The 26,571-nt window shown below is 35.5% G+C and overlaps 2 protein-coding genes across 2 annotated transcripts; one reads left to right on the top strand and one right to left on the bottom strand.

The window, feature by feature from the left end:
- LOC105157170 (alpha-mannosidase I MNS5) lies at positions 1-6,602 on the bottom strand (the record flags this gene model as incomplete). Its single annotated transcript, XM_011073484.2, is given in 15 exon segments — positions 1-362; positions 963-1,113; positions 1,287-1,428; positions 1,965-2,065; positions 2,205-2,290; positions 2,372-2,453; positions 2,818-2,938; positions 3,045-3,224; positions 3,330-3,378; positions 4,149-4,331; positions 4,549-4,648; positions 4,770-4,831; positions 4,908-4,973; positions 5,071-5,113; positions 6,388-6,602. Coding segments are annotated over 15 exon segments (1,731 nt in total). The 5' UTR covers positions 6,525-6,602.
- Positions 16,593-18,674, top strand: LOC105157392 (U-box domain-containing protein 38-like). Its single transcript, XM_011073804.2, has one exon. The coding sequence runs from the start codon at positions 16,910-16,912 to the stop codon at positions 18,479-18,481; it is 1,572 nt and encodes a 523-aa protein (XP_011072106.1). The 5' UTR covers positions 16,593-16,909; the 3' UTR covers positions 18,482-18,674.

Below are 26,571 nucleotides of genomic sequence, written 5' to 3'. Positions count from 1 at the left end.
TACTGAATGGTGTAAGAACATACCTATGAAGCTAATAACTTTAATCCTGTGGTTTCCAAGAAAAGGGCTTTCTTTATTTCCGATCTTGAAAGAATTTTCTGCAAGAACAAATTACTTGCCCGTATAAAGCTCTCTCATATGGACAGCCATAGCCCACAGTAGCCAGCCATGCTACACGATCTTCTTCTACAGGTGGTTGAATCGACACCACAATCCTCATCACTGAGACATCTGTGGTCGGAACGCGCATCAGGGATATGGCAAACGCTCTCAAGCGGCGGACGGCTGTTTCTGTAGTTCAGTGTGGAAGCTGGACAAATTCTCAAAGACATTGCACTAGCTCGTTTCGGTTGCTCTTCACTCTGCAATTATGTAGATTCCATTTTAATAAAATGACAGATCTACAGAAAATGTAAGTATCAACATAGTTCTTGGACAGGAATGATATTGCATTAAGTAGTTGTATTTCTGAATCCACTAAATTCAATTCACTCTTATGAGCAGTGCAGCGAAGTACACTACCTTTTCGCTGTTCCTATTACTCAATGCTACATCACACAATCACATGTTTATTCTTTTCCTAGATGAACCATTGATCAATATCTTTTAAATTGTGTTCTGTCCTTTCAAGCCCATTAATATTACTGGAGCCAGAATCATCAAATCTGAGCACTCTGTTGGTGCTCTTGTCACAAAGATAATCAGACATCTCAAACTTCAATGGTATTCCTTATCTACAAACCCTTCAAATCTGAGATAAAGAACTCAAATCTTGTGAATATTAAAGTTCCAATGGTCAAGCCAGCAAAAATGCATTTAGACAACCATTTAAACTAAGTGAATAGAAGTAATGAAAGAGAGATAGCCAAAGACGAGATGATTGCCAGAAAAGAAAGAACAATAACTGTAGCAGTATGAAACATAAATTCGTAATCTAACTGCAGAGGGAGCAAAAGCAAAACCTTAACGGATGTCCAATTACTGGGGAGATAGGCCTCAGGAAGTCTCTCATGCCAAGAGCTTAAAATAGGCAGAGGGTGTCCTTCCGTTGTGAATATGTAATTTTTATTGACCAAGAATGAATCATCAAAGAGAAGATACAAGTATTTGCACCTGCAGAGAAAAGGAACACAAGAAGTACCTCAGGAGATTACTCATGAATAGCCATAGCTGTCTTATATGCGCAAGCCTTAATCAAAGTTTTATGACTACATAAATGCTAGAAACAGGATATACACAGTTTATGTTACATGCGTTGTGGAATCTAGCAGAATAGTAAGACTCACGTCTCAGCAAGGAAGAAACTATGCTGATGATCTTCCAATTCCATCGTTGTCACATCTCTAATGCTAGCAAAGCCACCTTCAACTCGTGTGTGCAAATTCAGCGAATCCACAATCGACTCGCCCACTTCGAGATACCACGGATCTGTAGAAAGTGAAGATTTATAATTGAATGAATCTCAAATGGTCACTAGGGAGGTAGAGCAAATGTAATAAAGACATGAGAAATTGTTTTAGCTATGTGTTTGGATGGATTGTTCTATAAAAATGGGATAGTTCGATGATTATTAATGTGTCATGTCTTTTCTGTCAGGATATGTTTAGAGACCTGTGTTTGTTTATGACACCAACTTGAGTGGGTTGTTATTATCTTATAGAAAAAATCTCTCGGATAGGGATTTCAGGGCTTAAAATATCTCCAATTGTCTGCTTCCTAAGGATGGTAGGTGGGAGAAAGATCAGGAATAATTCTTTTGGGACTTTTGGCAAGGATGCCAACCAAACATATGTTTCAGATGAAAATTTGTCCCAGACACGTTTCTCACAAAGTAGACGTCCATCCCCATCAAAGCCTAATAAATTCAGACATTCTGATGTTGATGAACACAAGCAGTTAATTCACCAGTCCTAACGCTTGATGCAAATTAATTTGCAAAATAATATAACACAACAATAAAATACCTTTGGTTGCTTGATATAGGTAAAATGTTGATTCTGCCAACTCTGGCCGTAATGGATAGTATTTCTCAGTAGGGTGCAGCATTTGACGGTCAAGAAGATATCTAAATGACAGAATAGTTATACATCATAATCTACTCTAGGAAATGAAGTAAAACTGCAGACAATACGAATTAAACGTTACAAATACACAAAACTTATATTAAAAGAACTATAATATAGAAAAACAACAAAACACAATACCTCTCTGGTAAAACTCCAAACTTCTGCCATACATAGAAAAATTCTCGATGTGATGAGTTAGCAGCAGGAACGTCCCCAACAAGAACCTGACTACCTCACAAAAATCAAGAATGGTCCCTATACTCAAATTGATAACTGAAGAACAAGGTAGAGTTGTAAAGGTTTACCTGAAGACCGGGCCAAAAGGCTTGAAGGCTGGTAAGTTGCCAATATGTTGCTCTTCCTGTCCTCATGTCGGCTTCATGGTACCTGATGACAGTGTAAATGCTTTGGGTGAATACCAATCTGGTAACTCCAAGTCAGGCACTAAAGCAAAACTAGAGCAAATAAAGCTCTGCCTTTGAGAGAATAAGGGATAAAGAAATTTTACAAATATAACCCTTGTTCCAACCATAAAAGCAATTTACAAATAGATGGAAAAATGAAGGAGAATTTAAAAGTAAAAGGGAGAGGAAGGAAGAAAAGAAGGGAATCAAGTTTTTTCAGACTTTATCTATTCAGGCGATGGTAGATGAGGGGAAAGGGTATTTTACACCTCAATTAACGAAGAAATGCTAAGCGCATATAACAATTATATATTTTAGAAACCGGAAATGTTGATTCAGTTTATTACCAAGGGCCATGTCTAAAATATTTTTGTACAGCAAGGTACGCAGACTGAAACATCCTCCAAAGTTCGTCCCTTCCAAATAAAAGGTGGGCTTTAAGAAGGTATTCGTAAAAGGAATCAACCCCTGCGAAAGACAACAAAGATGATATGAGAGATGTGTGGAAAAGAATCTTTTGATATAGAGCAGTCAAAAAAAAAAAATTGGTACACAATCTAGAAACTAAACACACCAGCCCCAATTCCAGATGAGTGTTCAATCCACTCCCCAGTTTCTACATCAAGAGTTGTCCCCAAAAGATTTAAAGAACTCCTCATGCTCCACAACTTGTGTAGAGCACGTAAAGCAGCAGATTCAAATCTTGGGTCACCAGTCAAATGTGATAGTGCTCCCATTTCAAGAATTAGAGAACCTACAATCAGCTAAAGAAAATTAGCAATTATTGGGAAATGCATATATACAACCAACAAAGCACAAGTGCTTGTGTGCAAGTGGGAGGGACAGAGAGGTCCCATACCACAACCAGATGTGCTTGTTTCGGTTGTCTCGTTCTCCATCACGCCGTACTGTACACAGAATTTTGCAGTAATACAGCATAAGAAACAATACACAAGCACCGTGTCATTACTCACAATGCTAGATGTAAAATAACAATGAAACCAAACAAGAACCTTCGCAACTTTAGAAGCAAAAAGAGTTAACAGAAACTGTATGAATTATATTTATCATGCACATTGGAGCAGAAACTTCTGCCAGGAGATGAAGGTTCACAGTTTTGGCAAATGCAACAACTTGACAAGCACTTTCTCTTTCAGATTCTAGCCCTAGAACCAAATAAATGCTTATTTCCATCTTTGGTAGAATGAGAAGTAATTAATTTATTAATTCATATACACAGCCTTTGCAATCTGTAAGATACAAGCTCTCTCCAATTATTAAGAAATGACATACCATCATTTGTGGTTATCCAAAATCAAACAGGTTCCCCATTTACCATGAACGTTATTTATTTTTCACTGTTATACAAGCGACTGCATTTTCAAACATGAGGTGGCAGATGTTCTTTAAATGCACCCAGTTCATCGTCTAACATAGATTAGGAACAGAGACAACAAGGTTCCATGTTATTTATTTTACATGTTTACCAGTTTCACCATGTTAAAAAGAAGTACAGTAAGCTATAACTGTGGCAAGCGTTAGTAGACACATACTAGACAGACATAGGTTAGTGATTCTAAAAGTAAAAACACATAAATAGAACTCTACAGTGCACTTTCCATCAGTACATAAACTAAAATTAGCGTCCAGGCTACTTAACACAGATTTCACATGGTACCTTTAAATTGATCCATGCATAAGGCAGTCCGGTGGGGGTATCAAATGCAGGTAAAAACCGCTGTCCCAACTCCTTAGCCAGGACAAGAAGTTGATTTTTGTAAGTTCCTTTAGTTAACCTGTTTGTAGAATCAGTTGCAAGAATATGAGCAGACACAAGTCCTCCAAGTACTCTTATGTTGCACTACAGAATATCAGGCCAGGGGAAAAAACAATCAAAAAACACCAATTAAACATGATAAATAACAGAAAACTTGGTTATCAAGTGTGTAAGATATCATAACAAATACAGCCACTATAAACACAAATAATGATAAAACAAAACGCACCTACGTCAAATGGCGCTTTCAATCAATAATAGGTTATTTCAAAATACAAAAACCATACAGTCAATAAGTTACCTCAAAAAGATTTATCCTCGCATCAACATCGAATGATAGATTTTCTGATAGCCAAAGAACAGCCTTTTCAAACTCAGTATGGTTTCCCAAGATCGCAAGGCTGAGAGTGGAAGACCAGAAGAGTATGTTAGGATGAAAATCCACCTTGGGTTCCAGCCGGAAACAGCTGAACGGCTTCAGTTTCTTTAATGCTAAAACTATAACACAAAGGATCATCATACCTGGAAAGTGATTCAATGAGGCTGAGAGCTGATCCGTTATACCCTTGTGGTAGATGTTCAAGCTAAAATTTGAGGGAAGATGAAGTTATTTAACATGTCTTTTGCTGTTATAACAAATTTCTTCAGTTACATACTCACCTTCAAATTTCCAAGCTCACTCAGAGAATCTGTGAAAGATTTGGTCAGAGGCTTTAATTCATCATGCTGAAAGGGGAGTAATTTGAATTCAATATCCAGACCATGTTACTTATGGTAAAAGAATTTCGAATGATATTATAAAAGTGAGTAATTAAGGACTAACCGGAAAAGCATACATCATATAGTTGTCATAGGCATGGTAAAACCTGACATGGAAGAAAACAAGTTAGTCACGAACACTTGAGTTAACAGAACGCGAGTTTGATTGGTTATTTTGCATGTCTGGTACTCCTAAATTTGACTTCCTTTACTCATATGCAAAAATCCAGTAGCAATATCATAAAAGTACATCTAATATGTCATTAACTGCTACAGATACATGTTACACCATCCCCGTGACTGATTCAGTTGCCATGCATTAAAGAACTTACAGCGTTGTTTTCTACATAAATGGTAAATTAGAGAATTCGCAGTGAAAGCTATACAGATCAATTTAATTGAAAGTGACAGCTAAGATATCATTTTCTGGAGTGCCTTTCAACTAACACATTTGCTGGAGTGCCCCTCTCGTATGCTCTACAAAGGTGAAAGACTTAACAAGAAAGCTAAATACTAACATAAATATTAGCTTTAAAAAAACTGCATCTTCATCGGCAAAACCTAAACCAATTAATAGTTTGATAGAGTTGGTATAGTTAATTCTATTAACAATTACTATCAACCTAGTATCAGCAAACCCATGAATGTTAAACACAATAGTACAAAACAACCCTTCAAGTGCATTATCAACAAGATCATGACCAAGATTTTCATTTAATGATAACTTCTTTTGGTGGAGACGCGTTACATTTCTTACTCTTACATATGACCCTCAAGTCATAGCATACAAGAAAACTAACTAGAACTTAAGAGAGAAATAGAATAAGTATGATTTCGAACAAGAAAATTAAGTCAGGCAAAGAATATTCTTATACATGAATTTTCCCACTTCAATGCAAACGCCTGAATCTGTGCCATCACACGAAGTCAAATAATTGTACTACTCCTACTAAAACATAATCAAATCAGGGACTATAGGGTCTGCAAATATTTCTCACTCCAAACGTTTTTAGTTTATTAAGGCACGTTTCTGGTTGCAACCTTGACAATGGGGAATTTAACTAGTTCAAGGCAACGCCATGAAGGTGTCCCAATTATCAAATACCCCTTCACTAGATTGAGTTTAGAATTGGTCATCTCCATGCCCACCACCAGAATTCAGCAAAATCTAACACACAAACTACTCAATGCAACACATCAAGCAATTGCTACAGGACTATCAATGACTACAAACATAACAAGATTATGCACAAACGGTCAAATTTCACACAAACAAAAAAAAGGACACCCAAAAAATAATACAATTAGGTGCCAACACTTTACAATTGATGCAAATTTTGGAAAGGAATGAGAGTGTAAAATCAGGTGGAGATCATTTTACATCTTTCGAACTTTCTCACTCATGCGCTTCTTCTTAGCCGCAAAAGGGTCCAGCTTGGACGCGGAGGTTTCGATGTAAAAGTTTGAAATAATCAACAGAAATATGAGCGCCCATGTCCGTCTGTTTCCAGGCGACATGGATTCGCTATGTACAATCAAAAGAGCCTTTCCCTGGATTGCCTGAAAGGGCGAGGGTGGGGGCGCGGGTGGGGGGATGTGGTGGGGGACGGGGGGTTGGGCTTCGGGATCGGGGTTGTGCTTCGGCAATGAGACAGCATATAGGATTGCAGTGTTCTCTGAGGAATCAGTCGCTTTCTTTTGTTTTCTTTTCTTTTCCTTTTCTATCTTGGTAGGAAACAAAGAAAGATGAAAATTGCATACTTAATTTTTTAGTTTAATTGCACTTAGACCCCTTTAAAATTATTAAATTATATTTTCTCTCAAAATATTTTAAAATTATACTTATAATCCTTTCGAGAATTTTTCGTTGCAGCTAACCTCTTTTTATTAATATTTGGACGAAAATAATGACATCAACAAAAAAATATTACATAAAATTCAATTTTAGTCGTATTCGACATTTTTCTAGTAATATTTTTATAATTGTAAAGGAGTAAATATAATATATATATATAGTCAAAATGATGTAATTGTAATAAATATTAATTATTTTTCCAAGTCTAAAAGAAAGGAATAGTCCCACCGATCAGGACAGCAAGCCTAACATTGCTGGCCCATAACAAAGGTATCAAACCTATATTTTCTGTACTTAAAACTAACATGGCATGCTAAAAAACATGTCCGACTCGGCAAACAGCAAGAACTCCACGTTAGACAAACTCTCACATTTCAAATTTACATCGCCTTATAAAATCTCCAGCGATTACCTATATCAGTGGAATTCGTCAAAACAATAAATTAATAACAACTTACCAGATTTTTGGGTTGACAGGACAAAGAACACTCAAACAGTCGTAAGTTTGCCCAAATAAGTTCAAATACTATTCTGATTCTTTTCTCAGTTAGCTGACCTCAATGCTTTCCAACTGTACGCAACTTGCTACAACTAACTTTCGGATTCTACTCTCAATCCCCCTATAAATATCACTGGTCATTTTTTGCATTCTAAAAGCTCATTTTAGCTTCTATTTTCATATTCGATCACTCCACATCATTCATTCCACCGTTATCTCACGTTTTTATCAATTTTTCCTTCCAAATTCAATTACTAACTTAAGCATAAGAGTGAGCACCCTATTTTATCTTAAAGACATTCAAGAAGACCCTTCAACCATTGTGGTATTACTGAACCCCCCATTGTTAATGGCGTATGTTCTTTGTTTTTGTCAAATATTTGTTCACATTATAATATTACATGCCGTTTTAAAACTTTTGATTTATTATAAAAAAATATATTCTCAAATTAATAAAAATAATTCAGAAGTGGCTACTCCAAGCAACAACTTCCATTAGTTATGTGAAAGTTACAAATTCATTTTACTTTTGCAATTTTTATTTATTTTTATATTATTAAAACAATTGAGCCCAATAGACATGTTCAATTAAAAAAGATAATGTTTAAAAGGTTATAACTTGTCAAATTGAAAAGCCACATATTTATTCCAATGATCGCGTCATTTCAGTCGAAGGATATGCCATTTAATTAAAACAGACATATCACTTCAATAATTAACACATATTCAGTTGACTGGACACGAACAAATAATGACTGGGTGCCATCAATCAACATCGGTGTATCGTGAATTTATCATGTATTGCATATCATAATCAAAATAAATTTATTAAATTAACTTTTGTGCTGTTTTCCAATAAATATATACATATATGTAAGTATATAAAAAATATTAGAATGATTATAAAACATTTTTAATAAAACTTTTAAATAAATATATTTTCATTTTCACTGTATTTTAAATTGAAAATGAAATTGAAACCAACAAATAATATTATTTTTCATATTGACTTTTAAACCGATCAAAGTCCACGTTAAAATTCGGGTAAATTACAACAACCTCTCTCAAGATTTAGCATAATTACGAATACCCCTTTGTTGTTTAAAAAATTACCAATACCCCCTAATTTGAACGGCCGTCTAACAATTAGCCCAATCCGTTAGGTTCCATCTATTTTTTTATGGTAAACTGACCAAAATATCTTTGTGAACTAAAAATTATAATTTTAATTTTTTTTATGGACTAAGTGGATAATTTTTTTTTATAGTTTTAAAAAAAAATCCATCCACCCTGTTCGATTTTCTTATAAGATTTTAATTTTAAAAAATAAAAAAATACAGTAAGGACAAAGTTGACAATTTTATCTATCCATCTAAGGATTATATAATTTCATCAAATATCAAAAGATATTTGTATTTTTTTCAAATAATAATAAAATATTCATAATTATGCAAAATCTCAAAAGACTGTCGTAATTTATCCTAGACAACGTCGTTCTGAATTTCCAACATTTTGTTAAATCGATCAACAATAACAAGAAAATAATATCCCCTAAATTTTAATGATTGCCCACTTTTTTGAAATTAAAGGAATTTCTATATATTTATACTCTATTATAAGGAAGAGGAGTTATTTATGTCTTATTTTTTTGTGGTCTGAAATTTTTTTTATTAACTTTCATTTTTCTCTCATAATTTTTTGAGATAATTACAACACTCTCTCAAAAAGTTTGATGTAATTATAAATAAATTTCTTATTATTTGAAAAATTACATCGAATACCCATGATATTTATTTTCGTCCAATAAATAAATTGTTATGTTAGTCAGAATTGACGGAATTTACTGATATATTGCCAGAAAATTGAACAAGCAACCATGGTTACCTCCGATTAACTTACTACTAACTAATTGCAGATCAAATAAATTTTTTAAAACCAAACTATCCTTGTAAGGATAAAGATATATCTCCTCACATGCATTAGCCCGTGGGAATATGTATAAAGATAGTTTGATTTGAAAAAATTATTGTACCTATAATAAATTAGTCGGTGGTAAATATAATTTTTTTTATTTTTTTTACTAATATTAGTAAATTCAGTCATTTTTCACTGATGTAGAGATCTATTTTTATGATGAAAAAAACATCAAGGGTACTACATATGATTTTTTTCAAACCATAGACGGTCTATATATAATTACACAAAACCTTAAAGAGAACGGTGTAATTATCTCATTTTTTTTATATATTTTTTACTTATGTAATTAATATAATTTTCAAAATAATAATTATTTTTAAAATTTAAAAGTAATTGTGTGTGCCACATATACTAGTACTCTACATATTAAGGGAGATGGATTTTCTGGTGTCTCACTTATTTTCTGTTTGCTAATTTTTTTAATATTTATTTTTAGAAAAAAATAATTTTGGCTCAATTTCTTAGGAGTTGTGACACTTTTGGTCGAGATCATTCTAAAATAGCGAATAAGGACAATAATTCTTATAATATGTCAATTTTTTAGTCTAGTTTGCTTTAATTTCGCTGGAATTCATTATGTGAGTCACATATAACCTATTTAAATTGGGAGTTCATACTTGTCCGATCAATTTTTTTTAGGTAAATATAATTTTCATTAAATAAATAGTACAATCGTACAGTACAACAGTGCTCAATGAGTGACGTCTCCCTCGATAGGCCAAGGGATATGCCAAAGTCTATATAACGCACAAGAACTAACAGAGCGAGCTAAAAAACACTAAGAATCATCTGTCTAACCTCTTCCACAATGAATCCAGCAAGTGCGGTCGGTTCTCGCTCAGACTGCTCAAAACATCTCAAGTTCCGTTCCTTCCAAATATGATACACATATGAAGTCAATAGCGCATGATAAGCCAGATTAATAATGTGTTGACCTCTCTATTTTCTTGTAGCCCAATCTATGTCCATTGGCTAGTCTCGGTTCGGCCAATTGAAGCGAACAGATCGTCGAATAGCTATAAGGCATCGTAAGGTATAGCGGCATCGGAAGAATAAGTACCTATGTGTCTCATTCGTGCCTTCATTACATAGAATACAGGCGCCTAGGTAAGAGAACCATGGTTTATCAGCTGTCGAAAGTTTCTCCAATATAGCAAGCTATATAATAAAATTATGCCTGGGAATTTTGAGGGAACCCAAGAATTGTGAAGACAGACCAACCTACCTTGGGTCCTGGAAGGACCAGTGACCGGTATAAAGATGTGGATATAGGACTACTATTTTCATATTGCCAAATGATGCGATCAACACCACCATGAATCTGAGGCAATGACTGTAAAATCTCCAACCACTTAACGTCTATAATGAAGGGCCATGCCATTGCCCCTCTATGATAACGCTGCTGAGCTTGGTAGAAATCCCAAGCTCAGGGAGTGGCGGTCCATGGGAAAATCTAGCAATAAGGGGCCCAAGATGGTGCCAAGGATCCTGCCAAAGATAGAACGTAGCCCTATTACCAACCCGAAAGTCCACCATCGTCCGAATAAGGGATCATAGATGAAGTAGTTTCCGCCAACCCCACGAATCCCCACGGTTTCGAACCGCCTAAATAGATATATTTCGCAACCACCCATGATAGAGTCACTCCACCCATATAGACGTCCTATTACACCTTATAACGTCACAGAGCTTCTTACACATTAAAGCCTGATTTAAGGTAGCAATGTCTCGTAAGCCCTGACCACCTTCCAATAACGGCTTACATACATCTTGCCATGCCACCTTGGCATACCCCCTAGTCGTCCCCCCCTTTCCACAAGAACGCTCGAAGTCGCTTCTCAATCTCCTTTATAATACCTTTAGGCAATAGGAACGCTGAGGCCCAGTAAATGTTCAACGCCATAAGGATAGATTTGATGATCTGAATCCTCCCAGCATAGGACAACGCCAGACCTTCTCATCTTTTAATGCATTGGTCAATTTTCAATGACAATGGCTGACAATCTGTTATAAAAAATCGAGACGAGTGGAGAAAAAATCCCAAGTATCTCATCGGTAACTGCCTTCCTGGAATTCCAGCATCACCAACAACTCTTCTCGAATCCCGTGTACCGAGCGAGAGATAATAAGGTGGCTCTTATGTGCATTTTAAGCCGTAGACCCGACCAAGATGCGAACATATCTAGGCCCTGCTTGAAGACCCCTATAGAATTCATATCAGATTTACAAAATAGCAACAGGTCATCTGCAAAACCAAGCTGAAAAAATCGAGCAGGAGCACATTTTCAATGGAATGAAAAATACCCATCTTGTTCAATCGGTTGTAGAAATAAAAGATGTAACACCTCCATCACAAGAACAAATAGGTAAAGCGACATGGGATTATCTTGCCTCAACCCTCGTGAACTCGCAAAAAATTCATGGGGTTTCCCATTCAAACCCATCGAGAACGAGGGTGTTGTTACACACTCTTCTATCCATCGAATAAATTGTGTTAGAAATCCAAACATGTGCAAAACTGCTAGTAAAAAGTCCCATTCCACTGTGTCATAGGCTTTCCGAATATCCACCTTAAGAGCACATCTAGGTGGGAGACGCACCTGGTTAAATAGTTCATGTGCAAGCATAATATTGTCGCCTATACTACGGCTAGGAACAAAAGCAGCCTGACAAGGGTTGCTTAATTTATCCAACACCCTACTCAACTTTTGAACAATAATTTTAGCAATCACTTTATACAGAACGTTACAACATGATATAGGACGAAAACCCGTAACCAGCTTAGGGGAGTGTACCTTGGGTATAAGTGCCAGAAGCGTGGTGTTGATTTGCTTAAGCATCTTCCCCGTAGCAAAGAAATTCAATATCGCTTTCGTTACTTGAGGACCCACAATTGGCCAAGCGGCTTTGTAAAAGCCCGAGGAAAATCCATCAGGTCCTGGTGCTTTGTCCTCAACAATATCGAACACAGCCTGTTTCACCTCAGCTGTGGTCACCGGTTGGAGGAGTATGAGGGTCTCCTTCTCATTGAGCACATGCCTCGCCCATGGCCTCAGGTATCGGATATCTATCACTTGCATCCATTTGTCTCCACCTAATAGAGTCTGGTAAAAGGAGACAAACTCATAAATAACCGCTCCTGGCTCTGTGTAGGTCGTCCCATATTCATCATTTATTTACAAGATCTTTCGAACAGATCGACGTTGCGCAATCTTGCGAAAGAAGATTCGTGAACATTAATCCTCCCCCTTTTATCCACTACATCTTTGCTCGCTGTTGTAGCATGATTTGTTCGAGCTTAACCACCTTGGAATACATCAGTCGACAACAATGTTCCAATAGGAGGAACAACTCGTTCCATCTATCCGTGCTAACCAGTTGCTGGGTTGTGTCAAGGAACCCTTTGGCCAGCTGTACATTCATCGTCAGATCCCCCTTATTACACCTCAGCCTTGAGTTTACAAGTAATCGCGTATATTGGCACGCCTACCACTTCATGCTGCCAGACATTCTGCATACTGGAAATAAAATCTGGTGAAAGAGTAAGGTAATTATCAAATTTGAACATACTTTCCAGTTGTTGTTGCCTGTCCCCATAGAGCACCAGTGGCGAATGATCCGATGTGCATGGAGTGAGACTATAATAGTACGAGGTTGGGAATCGTTCTAGCCAAGCATTATTGATGAGCATACGGTCTAACCTCTTCCAGAGGCTACGCGAGTTGGAGCTACGGTTATACCACGTGAACCACTCACCCTACATAGGAAGCGGGAGCAATCTCGTATCCTGAATACACGCATTAAACTCCTCCATTACCACCCTTATATTACTAGAAGTACCACAAACCTCACTAAGGTCACATATAGCATTAAAATCACCCCCTACTAGCCATGGATCATTCACGTACTGACCCGTTAGCATCTCTAAAGATCTCCATAACTCTCGCCGTGCAGCAATATCATTAGCTCCATAAATAACAGTAACACTCACATTCACATGAGTTGCTCTAATAGTCACACAGCCATGTATATATTGGTCACCCAATGCAATTACATGTACATCAAGTATGTCACCATCCCAAGCAACCCATATACGATTACCAACAGTCACAGAATCAACAAACCATTTCCATTAACGCAATAGCAAAGACTGTATTCGAGAGGCATTATTCATTCGCACACGTATTTCTAAAAGACCAAGAAAGTGTAACCTGAATTCAGCTACGAGATCTTTTAGTGCTAGCTGATTGTCCCTCTTATTCAGGTAACGAATATTCCACACTGCTGCATTCAACATAGATCACCATTAATGGGGTTGCTTGCATTAGGTCCCCAAGTAGCATCATCTGTATCATCAAGGAAATTTAGTGAATCAAAAGTGTATCCACCTGCTCCCCACGTGTAGTAGGTATATCTCGGCCAACCGACTGTTGTGTCTCATCCTTATCCTTCTCCACTATTGGTGGTGCAATAGGGGCTGAGTGTCGCACACGCTGCACATATACATTTACCGGTAGTTTTGGGGCTTTTATGGTGGAACAGTCTTGGTAGCATGTCCCAAGCTCATACAAGTGGTGCACTTCGGTGGAAGCCACTCATATTCTAATCAAATGCTTTGGTAGTTTGGCGTTAATGTCAACCATGACACATACAAGAGCGAAATCCAGTCTCGTGCATGCGCGAGTGATGGCATCTGGATATAGTGGTCTCCCAATACCACTTGCCACTGTACTCATACCATCATTGGTCCACAATTCAATCGGTAAATGCCAAAGTTTGACCCAAATTGACACATGCGTATATTTTAATTTGCATAGGACCATGCCCAGCTCCCACTTCTGCAACCCGATTGGTCGTTCTTGGAACAACCATGGGCCTCCCTTAATGATTTCCTCCATAGCCACAACAGTTTAAAATCTGAAAAAGAAAAATCCATTCGTCGTGGCTGTGACTTCCATCACCAACGGCTAAATAGATGTGACATAATCTTTTACTTGGTGATAATACAGGCGTTTGCCCAAAAAATAACTCACCGTTGTCGCATTCCATCATCGTGACCCTTCCCAAATATGAGTGGCACATATAACAATATTTTACGTATCGAATTATGAAACACATTGGCAATTTTATCATCAGAATTCACAATATTCGAGCACGGGTAAAGAGGCACGTTACCGACAAAAATACCGGTAGGTGAACTCGTCGGAATCTGAAAATTTGCAGCAACATTCCCAAGTATCGAACTCCTCAGAATTTGATATTATCAGCCTCCTTTCCAGCCATAAGAGTGATTGGAGAATCTGGTAACAAGGGGCGAATCTTAGCAGGGTTGTCTGCATGAGAAACAACAGTAGATGCGACAGCAGCAGCCACAGGTTGGAGCTGCGTCGCGGCGATCGGAGAAGTGGTCGGAGACATAGCAGTCACAGAAACAATGGACGCGTCTGTCGTCAGTTCCTAGCACATGGGCAACGGAACCATAGTACGAGGCGGAATCATGCGAGGAGGACGCGACAACTATGGCGGACTCTCATCTTCTTCACCAAACTTCTCAGTCCAACGTCTTTGTAAGTCCTTCAACGCAGTGATTGAATCTGCATCCCCTTTGTCTATAACCCGATGAGCCAACTTCAGAATTCAGCGAATCGAAAGCTGGTCGTCTCTTTCGCTCCTCTATCACTCATGGCTACAGCTTTCTTATTGCTGGTTTCCTCCTCGTCCACACGCCCCAATTCATCAGCAATGATACCATCCATGGCCTTCGGATCTCCTTCATCTCCAGAAACAGTCCTAGTTTTGCCATCATCCTCCTCAGTCGAGTTGTTGTCGTGTGATGTGTGTGAGATTTTAGGTGTGCTAGTGTGTGTGAGAGAAGAGAGAGTTTTAAAAGAGTCCATCCTATTTTGGCTCTCTTAATTTATCATTCCAATCAATTTTACTGACGTGAAATTTTTTTCTTAAAAAAAGAAATCTTATATAGCAAGGATGACATGGTAAAAGAAATCTTCTAGAATAAAATTATTCAAATATCTAAGTTTAACAAAATTTTAAAATATTTAAATTAAATTAAGATGACAATATAAAAAATTAGTTTAATTATAGTTCAGTTTGAATATATTTTAATAAATTGATTAGTTACAATTAAAAAATATTTAAATTAAAGTCCCATTATATGTGTTTAAAATAAATTTTAATACTTTCTTTTTATTTCTTTTTATTTTAAAATTAAATCAAATTTCTTCATTTTCTTAAAAATATTTTTTTCTTAAAACTTTTAATTTTTTTGTTAATATTCTTTTAATTATTTTAAATTATATCAATTAAAAACTTTAATTAAAAAGAGAAGGGCGACGACGACAACAATGCCCCCAAACTAGACGATGACGAACCATTTTTGGTCTATGTTGCCTAGATTGTGGCACGACAAGTAGTGTTTCTAGGGGCTATTTATTTTTTTATTATATATAAAAAATAAAATTATATTAATATAATTTTTTAAATATATTAATAATAATATGATGAGTCGTCGATTTTAGATTAAAAAATTATTTTTTTTAAAGATTAGTGCCTAAGTCGTGATTTGGGGAACTATTAGTATATCTTTGCGCCCTAATCGAAATCAAACATCACGTATTCACAATGAGATGGATTGAGCGCAAACGTGTGCAAGACAACAATCCCAATAAAAAAAATTATTCTACACAATCAGATATGCCGGTATTGAGTTGTCAAGAATAATTGTATACTCAAATTACATTTATACACTAAATTATAATTTTTAAAATTAATACAATTTTAATATTATAATTTTTTAAACTTTATTATATTAATTATATATAATTAAATAAAATTTAATTAAAAAATGAAAAGAAAATTTTCCCAAGTACGACTTGGGCACCAATTTTTTTAAAAAATAATTTTTTAATAAAAAATTGTGACTCATTATGTTATTAATATATTTAAAAAAATTATATTAATATTATTGTATTATATTTTTTATAATAAAAAAATAAATAACCCGTGTTTCTGGTCATGTTGCCCAAATTGAGGAGCGAGGCATCTCGCCCAGGTTGAACCGTCGCCCTTGCAGTGTCTGATCTGGGCAACGCAACATCGCAAATTGAGGGGCGAAGGGTAGGAGGTGGGGATGGGGAGGGGGTTAGGTGGGGATAAGAATAAAATAAAATAAAAACAAAATGAGTGATTTTGCAAGTCTGGTGAGATGACAATTCTCATATATGTTATTTTGAAAAGGGCGAATCTGGTAATTACGAACAAAAGCAGGACCGGGTAGACTCCCAACACTCCAATCGAGCTGTTCTTTCGCGGAACGCCATCTCCTCTCTCATCATCTCCAACAATAAAGTCAATTCTCTCTCCTCTTTCTCTCTCTTCTCCCCACCCACATCATATACAGTGACTCAGTCCACTGCGATTCTTTCTTCGCCAGTCTTTTATGCCAACGATACTTCTCTAATTCCCTTATCTCTTCTCCAATGAGTTTCTTGAACCCTAACCCAGTTTTCCCTTAGCCCCATAGATTCATTTAGGTATATACAGAATTGGAATCAGATGGGCGGAAAGGGGAAGATCCGCCGTTGGAGAATCTCTTTCTACAGATCTTCCTCCGCTGCCAAGAAGGAGCCGCCCCAGGAATTCCTCTGCCCCATCTCCAAGTCGTTAATGTTCGACCCCGCCGTTGTTTCCTCCGGCCAGACTTTCGAGCGTGTGTGTGTTCTCGTATGCGGAGATTTGGGTTTCACCCCCACGCTCGCCGATGGGTCGAGGCCGGATTTCTCGACCGTGATACCAAATTTAGCGCTCAAGACTGCTATTCTCAACTGGTGCTCGAAGACCGGGTCGGAGCGCCCGAACCCGCCTCTGTATTCGGATGTCGAGGCCATTGTTCGCTCTCTCATGGGTTCCTCTGACAGTCCGAAGATTCGGGTCTCGGAAAGGGAATTGCTGACGGCTGTTGCCCAAACCCCTCCGGTTTTGTTCTCACATGCTGCTACGGAATTGAACCCGCGAAATTTGTACTCCTCTTCGAGCTCTGAGGAATCTGTTGTCGCCAATGCGACGCCTCTTTTGCCTTTTGCAACCCGACCCTCTTGCTTTTCATACTCATCTTCCCCGTCTACTTCCTCGGAATTTGTCTCCGAGGAGGCGTCGTCGGCTAATGTTTCTTCTACTTCTTCCGGGGAGGATGAGAATTTCGTTACTAGAATGAGAAATTTGGATGTCTACGAGCAGGAGCAAGCTGTGATTCTGTTGAGGAAAACGACGAGAACCAATGAAGAAGCGAGGGCGGCGCTGTGCTCGGAGAGGCTTTTGTTTGCTCTGAAGCAGTTGTTGAAGTCGCGCTACGCCGCCGTTCAGATCAACGCCGCGGCGGCCCTGGTGAATCTTTCGCTTGAGAAGGATAATAAAATCAAGATTGTGAGAGCCGGGGTTGTTCCTTTGCTGATTGACATTTTAAGAAACGGTTTTGAAGAGTCCCGGGAGCACGCTGCCGGCGCGCTTTTCAGTCTAGCTCTCGAGGATGAGAACAAAACCGCAATCGGCGTTCTCGGAGCATTGCAGCCGCTGCTGCACGAACTGAGATCCGGCACGCGGCGGAGCCGCCATGACGCTGCTCTGGCGCTGTACCACTTGACGCTGGTGCAGAGCAACAGGGTGAAAATCATGAAGCTGGGAGCCGCCGGTATTCTGCTGGGGCTGCTGAAGGACGCGGAGCTGGCGGCGCGTGTCGTCCTGGTGGTGTGCAACCTGGCATTGTGCGACGGGGGCCGGGCGGCGTTGCTGGACGCCAATGCAGTGGAAACCTTGGTAGCCGCGTTGAGAAACAGGTCCGAGTTGGACTCGGAGTCGACTCGGGAAAATTGCGTGGCAGCACTCCACTCATTGAGTCACGGGAGCTTAAGGTTCAAAGGGCTAGCGAGGGACGCCGGGGCGGTGGAGGTGCTACGGAATGTGGTGGATACGGGCAGCAATCGGGCGAGGGAGAAAGCCGGGAGGATGTTGGAGGTGCTTAGGGGGCCAAAGGAGGCGGAGGACGGGGCGGAGGTGGATTGGGAGGCGGTGATGAAGGAGGGTGTGAGTCGTCCAAGACACGGACTGGGAAAGCGTTACGGGACGAACTGAATTTTGAGTTGGTAGTAATTTTTTGGTGGAGCAATGTTAATATTATATGGTTTTTCTTCATATGTTTCAATCTATCTATCATTGTTATGTGGGTTGGGGCCTAACATCTTTTGTTTCTGTAGGATTGTGGTACTCTGTTTTTTTATTTATATATGTATATAAAATTAATAATAGTTGAGATTGGATTGGTCCACTTTTGTAGGTTCTAGATTTCATATAACATGTCAAATGCGTTGTACTTTAATTAATTAATTGAATTTTAATTTATGCTAAATTTTGATGATGTCATGTGTAGAGTTATCTTTTTTTTTTTTTTTAATTTGCTGTAATTATACATAAATTTATATATTTTGAAAGATTACGTACAATTGCAATTTGTTTATTTATATCAAATAAGTTCTTCTGTCAATTAAAATAAATCTAAATAAATAAGTTCTTCTATTAATTAAAATTCATCGAAATTCTTATAAATTAGGTCTAGTTGCACTTGATGTTTTATAAAAACATGTAAAATTATACTTATACCCTTTTGAAAGATTTATCGTTTACACTTAACTTTATTCCGTTAGGCTATGAACAAAAAATATTGATGTTTTTAAAAAATTATATAAAAAATTTTAATTTTGAAGTGGGTGCAAGTATAATTTTAAAATTTTTTGGAAGAAAGTATAATTTTCACATTTTGAAAAATGGTCTAATTATAATTAATCCAATAAATTATCCATAAATACATGGGTTTATAGTTTAAATTAGGGTAAATTACAAAGGCTTCTCATAAGGTTTATCATAATTACAAGTACTCTCTAGCATTTGAAAAATTATAAATACCACATTATTTTAACGGTCATTTAACAATTAGCTCAATTCGTTAGGTTTTCATCCATTTTTATAGTAAACTGAACAAAATGTCCTTATGAAGTAAAAATTATAATTTTATTTATGTTTTTAAAAGTTTTCTAATTTTTTTATAATTTTTTAATTATTTATAAAAGTTTTTTATCCACCCTGTTTGATTTTTTAATAATTTTTAATTTGAAAAAAAATATTGTAAGGACAAAGTTGATAATCATACCTCCATCTAAAAATTACATAATTTCATCAAACATTAGAAGATATTTATAAATTTTCAAACAACGAGAAAGTATTTTTTAATATATATATATAAAAAAAAAGAAATGTATGTGATAGGATTTTGCGGAAAGGGATTCGTTATTGGTGGTTGTTCTTCCTCCTTGTTTTTTTTTTTTTTTATGGACAAAGCAATTCCATGCTTCCCATAATTTTTATTTTGCTAAATTCAAAATAAATAAATAAATAAATAAATAAATATATTTTAATCCGCACACACTCGTTTTCGCTCCCTTTAATTTCAACTTATTTTTGCAACACCAAGAAAACACCCATTCCACGTCTTAGTCAAATATTAAGTACCTTCCTGAAATTAATATCCGTTTAACAAATATTCCATCATGACAGCGAATTGTAGGGTGTATTTGTTAGACGATCATCAATTTAAAGCATTTTTTTTAAGTAATTTTTAAATAACGATAGAGTACCTGTAATTATGATAAATTGTAAGACGCCCTATATAATTTAGGTTAAAATTTTTATTATAATTAAATGAATATTTCACTTCTTGTTCGGAAACTATATATCTGTATTATTTATCGATTTTGATAGACTTTTTGTAATTTGCTAAAAATAAATAAATGAAACAGAGCATAAAAACATTATTATGTAAGCAAATAAAAATATTAAAAATCCAATTTTGAGTTTTAAATCATTTGAATTTGTACAAAGACTTGATACCTCTGATATCATCCTCATGCAAAATTTTCCTTTCACCAGGAGAAATCACAGGATACATGACTGCCTCTTGAACACTACTGCGGCCCATCCCAAGAACATGGCCCAATTCATGCAGCCCAACAGTCTGTATATCAATACCATTTTTGGGCCGCATCAAAGTGGACTCTCCCATCCGGCGCCGGAAAAGAGTGGGCCATTCCTCCTTTCGGATCCGGCCCATCAAATGGAAGCCCGTCGCCATTTTTGGTTCAGAGCGCATATTTCCTTGCAGTTGAGTTGCAAAACTCTCAATCTTCCAGCTCATGGTCTAATGATTCCTATAATGCGCACTGGAAAACCATTTGGAATATAAAACTACCTCCTAAGGTACGCTCTTATTCGCTTGGAAACTTGCTTCAGATGCTCCCCCTACAGGTACACATCTTCCTCTATTGTCATTTTGCTAGACAGATGTGGGCACTAGTAGATCACGGCGTGGCATGGAGAAACTCTTGATTGGTTTACCCATGTTTCTTCTCTATTCACCTGCTGGTTTGTTTGGTGGAGCAGAAATAGATTGAGCATGGAGAGCATTTCATCAACTCCACAACAAACTGTTACATCGGCTAACTCCTTCCTAGCAGCATACAGGGAAGCAAACGTTTCTCACTCACTGCACTATACTTGCTACAAAAACAGACTTTCCAAATGGACCCCTCCCGTGGCTGGCATGACTAAGATCAACTTCGACGGCTCGGTTCTTGAGAAGGGCTGTGAAGTTGATGGCGAAATTGCTGAAGCTCTTGCTGCTAGGGAAGCGGTTGATCTCGCAATTAACCATGGATGGAGAAGGGTCTTGATCGAATGGGATTGCCTTAGTCTTATCAACAAGCTCAACAGCTCTGGTTTGGATCTGTGGTACATCAGGCCTTTAATCCAACACATTAAACTTGCTACTCCTTTTTGCTCATGTAGTTAGGAACAATAATACAATTGTTCACAAACTTGCTACTCCTGCCGGACCTTTACTTTACAGCTCCCGTTGTTTTTCGCCAGCTGAAGCTGACTTGTTTTCTCTGCTTAAAGCTGATTTTCACTTTTAATGAAATTATGTTTTCCCTCAAAAAAAAAATAAAAATTATATATCCCATTTATATATGTCAGTGTTTTTTCTATATTAATAATAAGGATTAAAGGTAATTTTCGTCCCCTAATTTCAGGTCATTCTCGTTTTAGTCCCCTAAGTTACTAGGGTTCCATTTTGGTCTTGTAAAACTGAAAAAATCTCAATTTTGGTACAAATTTGGTAGGAAAGTTGAGTCACTCGCCGGAAAAAGTCACATGCCAGACATGTGACTTTTTAAATTGGGGCTTACATTGTGATTGGCTGAAAATAAAAGGCTTAAAGGCAATTTCGGTCCCCTAACTTCAGGTCATTCTCGTTTTAGTCCCATAACTTCAGACAATGTTTTCACCACATCATCTTTTTCAGCCAATCACAATATAAGCCCCAATTTAAAAAGTCACATGCCTGGCATGTGAATTTTTCCGGCGAGTCACTCAACTTTCCGACCAAATTTGTACTAAAATTGAGATTTTTTCAGTTTTACGAGATCAAAATGAAATCCTTGTAACTTAAGGGACTAAAACGAAAATAACCTAAAATTAAGGGACAAAAATTACCTTTCAACCTAATAATAATTTCTTTTGTAATTATATTCTCATATAATAATAAACGATGTAAATAATTACTTTTTTCTCTCTCGAAAATGAAAGAAAAAGAAAAAGGAAAAGAAACTTCGTTTCCTATTGCAGTTGGGTTCATTTGTTTGGCTTCACTTTTAAAAACTTCTTTGACATTTTCAAGAAAAAAAAAATAATAATTAACAACATTTATGTAGTTGAGTTGACCTCACATTCTTCTAAAGTACTAAAGTTTTTCCTTTAATGCTTTCTTGAAAAACAATTGTCATTTCATACTATTTTATTCAACTAAAAGTGTGTATGGTATAGAATTACAAAATTATACTTTTTAGTCGCAGAAGATAGGAAATTCAATATTTTTAGTCCTATGTTATAAAGGACTTTCAAAATATATAATATAAAAATTGGTAAAACTCGACACATTATAGTCGTATGCTTTACGGTATTTTCAGAATAGTTCAAAAGTGGAAAAATTTGACACAATTAATTTGTCCCATGTCCAAGTTTCTGTTGAAAAATAGACGGCAATAATATGTGCAATACGGGTGTTCGTTAGTTTGACTGTTTATACAACTTATGTGCACGTACATTGCACATGTCCCTGCTGCCCGTTTTTTGACAAAGACTTGGATATGAGACTAAGTCATGTGTTGAGTTTTTTCAATTTTGGGATTATTTAGAAAATACCGTAAAGTAGAGGACTAAAAGTGTTGGCCTCCTACTAATTAAAAGTGTAATTTCGCCAAACAAACTACATTGCAAAAAAATAGATTATTCTCTATATTATAAGTCACTACAACTTAAAAATTATGATAAATCAAATCTATCTACCACGATCAAATTGAATAATTCGAAAATTTAAGTTTCACCATAATTAATCAATTTTCGCCATGACTAAAAATTCAGATGCAAATGTAGGCTTTAATTGGACTTATGCCAACATGAAACCTTAATTTGAAACAAAATAATAATAATTAGAAGTATTTATGCACAACATATACTATACATAAAATTACATATATTGCCAAATAAAAATTCATCTCTAAGTTAGAAATCTGCAGCACAAAAATCCAAAAAAAGAAAAGGAAATACAACAACACAGTAAAAATTAAGTACACAAACACATCAAAATTAACATCATATGCAAAAATTGTTTGGGATTTTAAGATCCATTGTGTATATATAGATCTATTTAATAAAAAAAAAAAAAAAAAAAAAAAAAAACAGTAGGTTACATCGATCGATCGATCAGAAACGAACACATACTCTTGCAAAACAAGTATATGATAACACTAAATACACAAAAACAATTGAAAACTTATTCATATGAAAATTTCATCACAGATTACATAAATCAACAGAAACCCTAATGCTAATAATTATAAATTCAGAAAAATAATTTTAACGTAACGAAAGATTCGGACCGTAACGCTTGATTCCCCAGGAAATGAGCTAGCTAGCTGAGATGAAAACCCTCCAAGAACAAACAACTTGAAGAAGGCCCTTTTGATGATGTATCAGTAGCCAGCTGCAGCTAGCTAGGGTTTCTCTTCAAGAAAATATGAAGTAAGCTTCTTGATCTGGGATGATCTTGATTCTAATAATATTGTGCATTGGTGGGGGTGGGGAGGTGGGTGAGGGGGGGGGGGGTTGGGGTAGGGGGTGCAATGATGATGGTGGTGGAGAGTCAGAAGATGAGAGATGAGGAAAGGTTGTGAAGGCATGATGATGACTGATGAGCATGAAGAAGAAGTTCAAGCTTTTGTGTATCAATATATACATCTGAATATGCTTACCCTTGCCCTTTAACCCTAGTTAGAACTGCAAACACCCCCACCCCACCCCACCCCACCCCCCCAATCTAGATATTCTCACATTTTGTCTCCCTCCCTATTTTACTTTTAATTTTAAGTTAATTTACTTTCTAAAATAGAATTTAAAGAATCATATATTAACTTTTATGATAATTCAGAATAAATTATATATAAAGAGAGATACTCACGTTCGATTCTCTTGGATTTTGAGTCAGTTATACGTATAGTATAATTAAGAACCAGCCCACGAAAATATATTCGTAAAATCAAATTAAATTACACATGATATCAACATTTCTCGACATATATATACATATATATATCTATACTTCTTGAAATTACACTAGTCATGTTAAATTAATTCTTGAAATTAGTTTAAGTACCATTTATCATTTTGATTGGATGAGAAAGGCCTAATATGTAAAGATTATAATAAATAATTAGTATACAATGAAATGTGATGATGACATATATATATATATATATATATATATATTATAAGTTTGTTTTTGATGTAGGAACAGTAAAAGGCTGATTGTGTCTGTATATGAGGATAAGCTGAATATGCTTCTGAAATTGCTTTATTGGGGTTAGGTAAAGATGGAATAAAACAGAACCCCAGACACATTACATATACATATAAATAGTAAATAAATTAAATAAACAATTGATCAGTACAGAAGTGAAGGAATCCCACAATTCTTGAAAAGAAGAAAAAAAAGAAAAGAAAAGATTGCTTATGATCAGTTCAAAGGAAGGAATAATTTGGGGGCAGACAAAGAAAGAGCTGGATCATCACTTCATTATTATCATCACTTACACTTAGACTCCCTCAAAAAATATAAAATTATACTTTCTTTCTAAAAAAATTCAAAATTACACTTACACCCCATCTAAAAATTCACTTTTTTATACCTGACCCTTTTTGTTGGGATTAATTTGGACAAAAATGCTAATGTTAGCAAAATATATTGCCGAAATTTTAAATTTTATCCCTCATTTAGTGTTTTCATATAATAATTTTGTATTTATAAAGGAAAAATTGTAATGATGTTTACCTCACTTTTCCTCCCCCCTCCCCATATATATATTGCATGTATCCCTTTATAATTACAAAACTATACATAAGAATATTAAATGAGAGGCAAAATCAAATATTTATATAATTTTTTTTACTTATTTCAGTATTTTTTTGTCCAAACTTAATAAAAGAGGGTCAGGTAAATTGAAAATTTTTGGAGAGGGTGTAAGTGTAATTTTAAATTTTTTGAGGAAAAAGTATAATTTAGCATTTATTAGAGGAGCATAATTGCAATTAACCCTTATATATATATGAGGGGTGGGGGGTGTTTCTTGGAAGACTAGCTCTGTAAAAGTTATAATCACTAATACAGTGCTCTTTTTACTCCATGAAAAATGTCTTTACCTTTATTTTCATTACCTTTTTCCCTTTTTCTTGTCTAGTTTTGTATTATTGACTTTAATTTCTTGTCATTCCTCTTTAATCATATATGTGGTCAAATGGTTATATATACTTTTGCAAGAATATATATATATATATATATATATATAGTTTCATTACTAAAGACTCAAGTGACAATATGGAACTTGTATTAATTATCGGATAAATTACAACGAGTTTTAATAAAATTTTGTATAATTATAAATATTTCATTGTTGTTTAAAAACTAATAATATTTTTTATATGTGAAATAATTATGTTATCTTGGATGATAAGATGAAAATGTCTACTGTAACTTTATTGATTTTTTAAAAAAATTAAAAAAATATAAAACAAATTGACGAGGGGCGATGTCCCTTTTGCCCCCTTTGTGTTATGCGCGATTATTTTAAAAAAAAAGTTTGAAAAAATATAAAATTATAATCCAGGACTCAAACGAGCAATTTGAACAGTTTAATACAAATTTTATGAAATCCTAATGGAAGCTAATTAATGGGATGTGTCTATTATTGCACGGAGTTAAACTCAGAGGGGGATATTAATAGTTTTTCAAATAAAAATAATATATTTATAATTATGATAAATTTTAGAAGATTTCTACATAATTTACCCTTAATTAATTATATGCATTAAGTGGAAGATTTCTATTTTATCAAAATGACAAATTTCACAATTTTATTATTATAGTGATGAAAATTGCATCAAAATTATCATCACTTGTTGTTAACTACAAAACTAGAACTATGTATAAAGTTGTCGTTATAAATAATTAATAACACATATATAATACTAACCTGATAACAACAAATATGGCCAGCTATCAGTATATATATATATATATATATATTTATTTATTTCGAATCAAATGATTATCATTAGTATACGTTTCTTAAAAATTGTGTTTTGATATAATCAATATATATTTCTAAATAAATTGTTATTTAATACATTATAAATAACATTATGTTTGTTTTATTAATATGAATATAAATAAATTGAGGTTATAAATCATGAAATAATCTAAATAATTATATCATAAATAAAATGTTGATGTTATTATGTATAATTAATCTAACCCATAAATAATGAGTTGGTGGTCAGCATGCATCCCTTTATTAAGCAAAAAGATAAACAACTACTTTTAATCTAAATAAATAAATATATTTATTTATAATATTTTAAGGGTTGCTTTTTCAGAATAAAATAAAAAATAATTGTGGGAGTAGTGATCTGATGAATTGATGTTTGACCCTCTTCATCATAAAACTCATTCTTACTTTACCAGCTCTCATCCCACTTTCTCCCCCAAACTTTCTCTCTTT

Source organism: Sesamum indicum, linkage group LG3 (genome assembly GCF_000512975.1).
Source record: "Sesamum indicum cultivar Zhongzhi No. 13 linkage group LG3, S_indicum_v1.0, whole genome shotgun sequence".
Classification (NCBI taxonomy): domain Eukaryota; kingdom Viridiplantae; phylum Streptophyta; class Magnoliopsida; order Lamiales; family Pedaliaceae; genus Sesamum; species Sesamum indicum.
This window is presented reverse-complemented; position numbering and strand designations above follow the sequence as displayed.

Coding starts and splice junctions, on each gene's coding strand:
- LOC105157392 (XM_011073804.2), top strand. CDS start 16,910: ATGGGCGGAAAGGGGAAGATCCGCCGTTGGAGAATCTCTTTCTACAGA.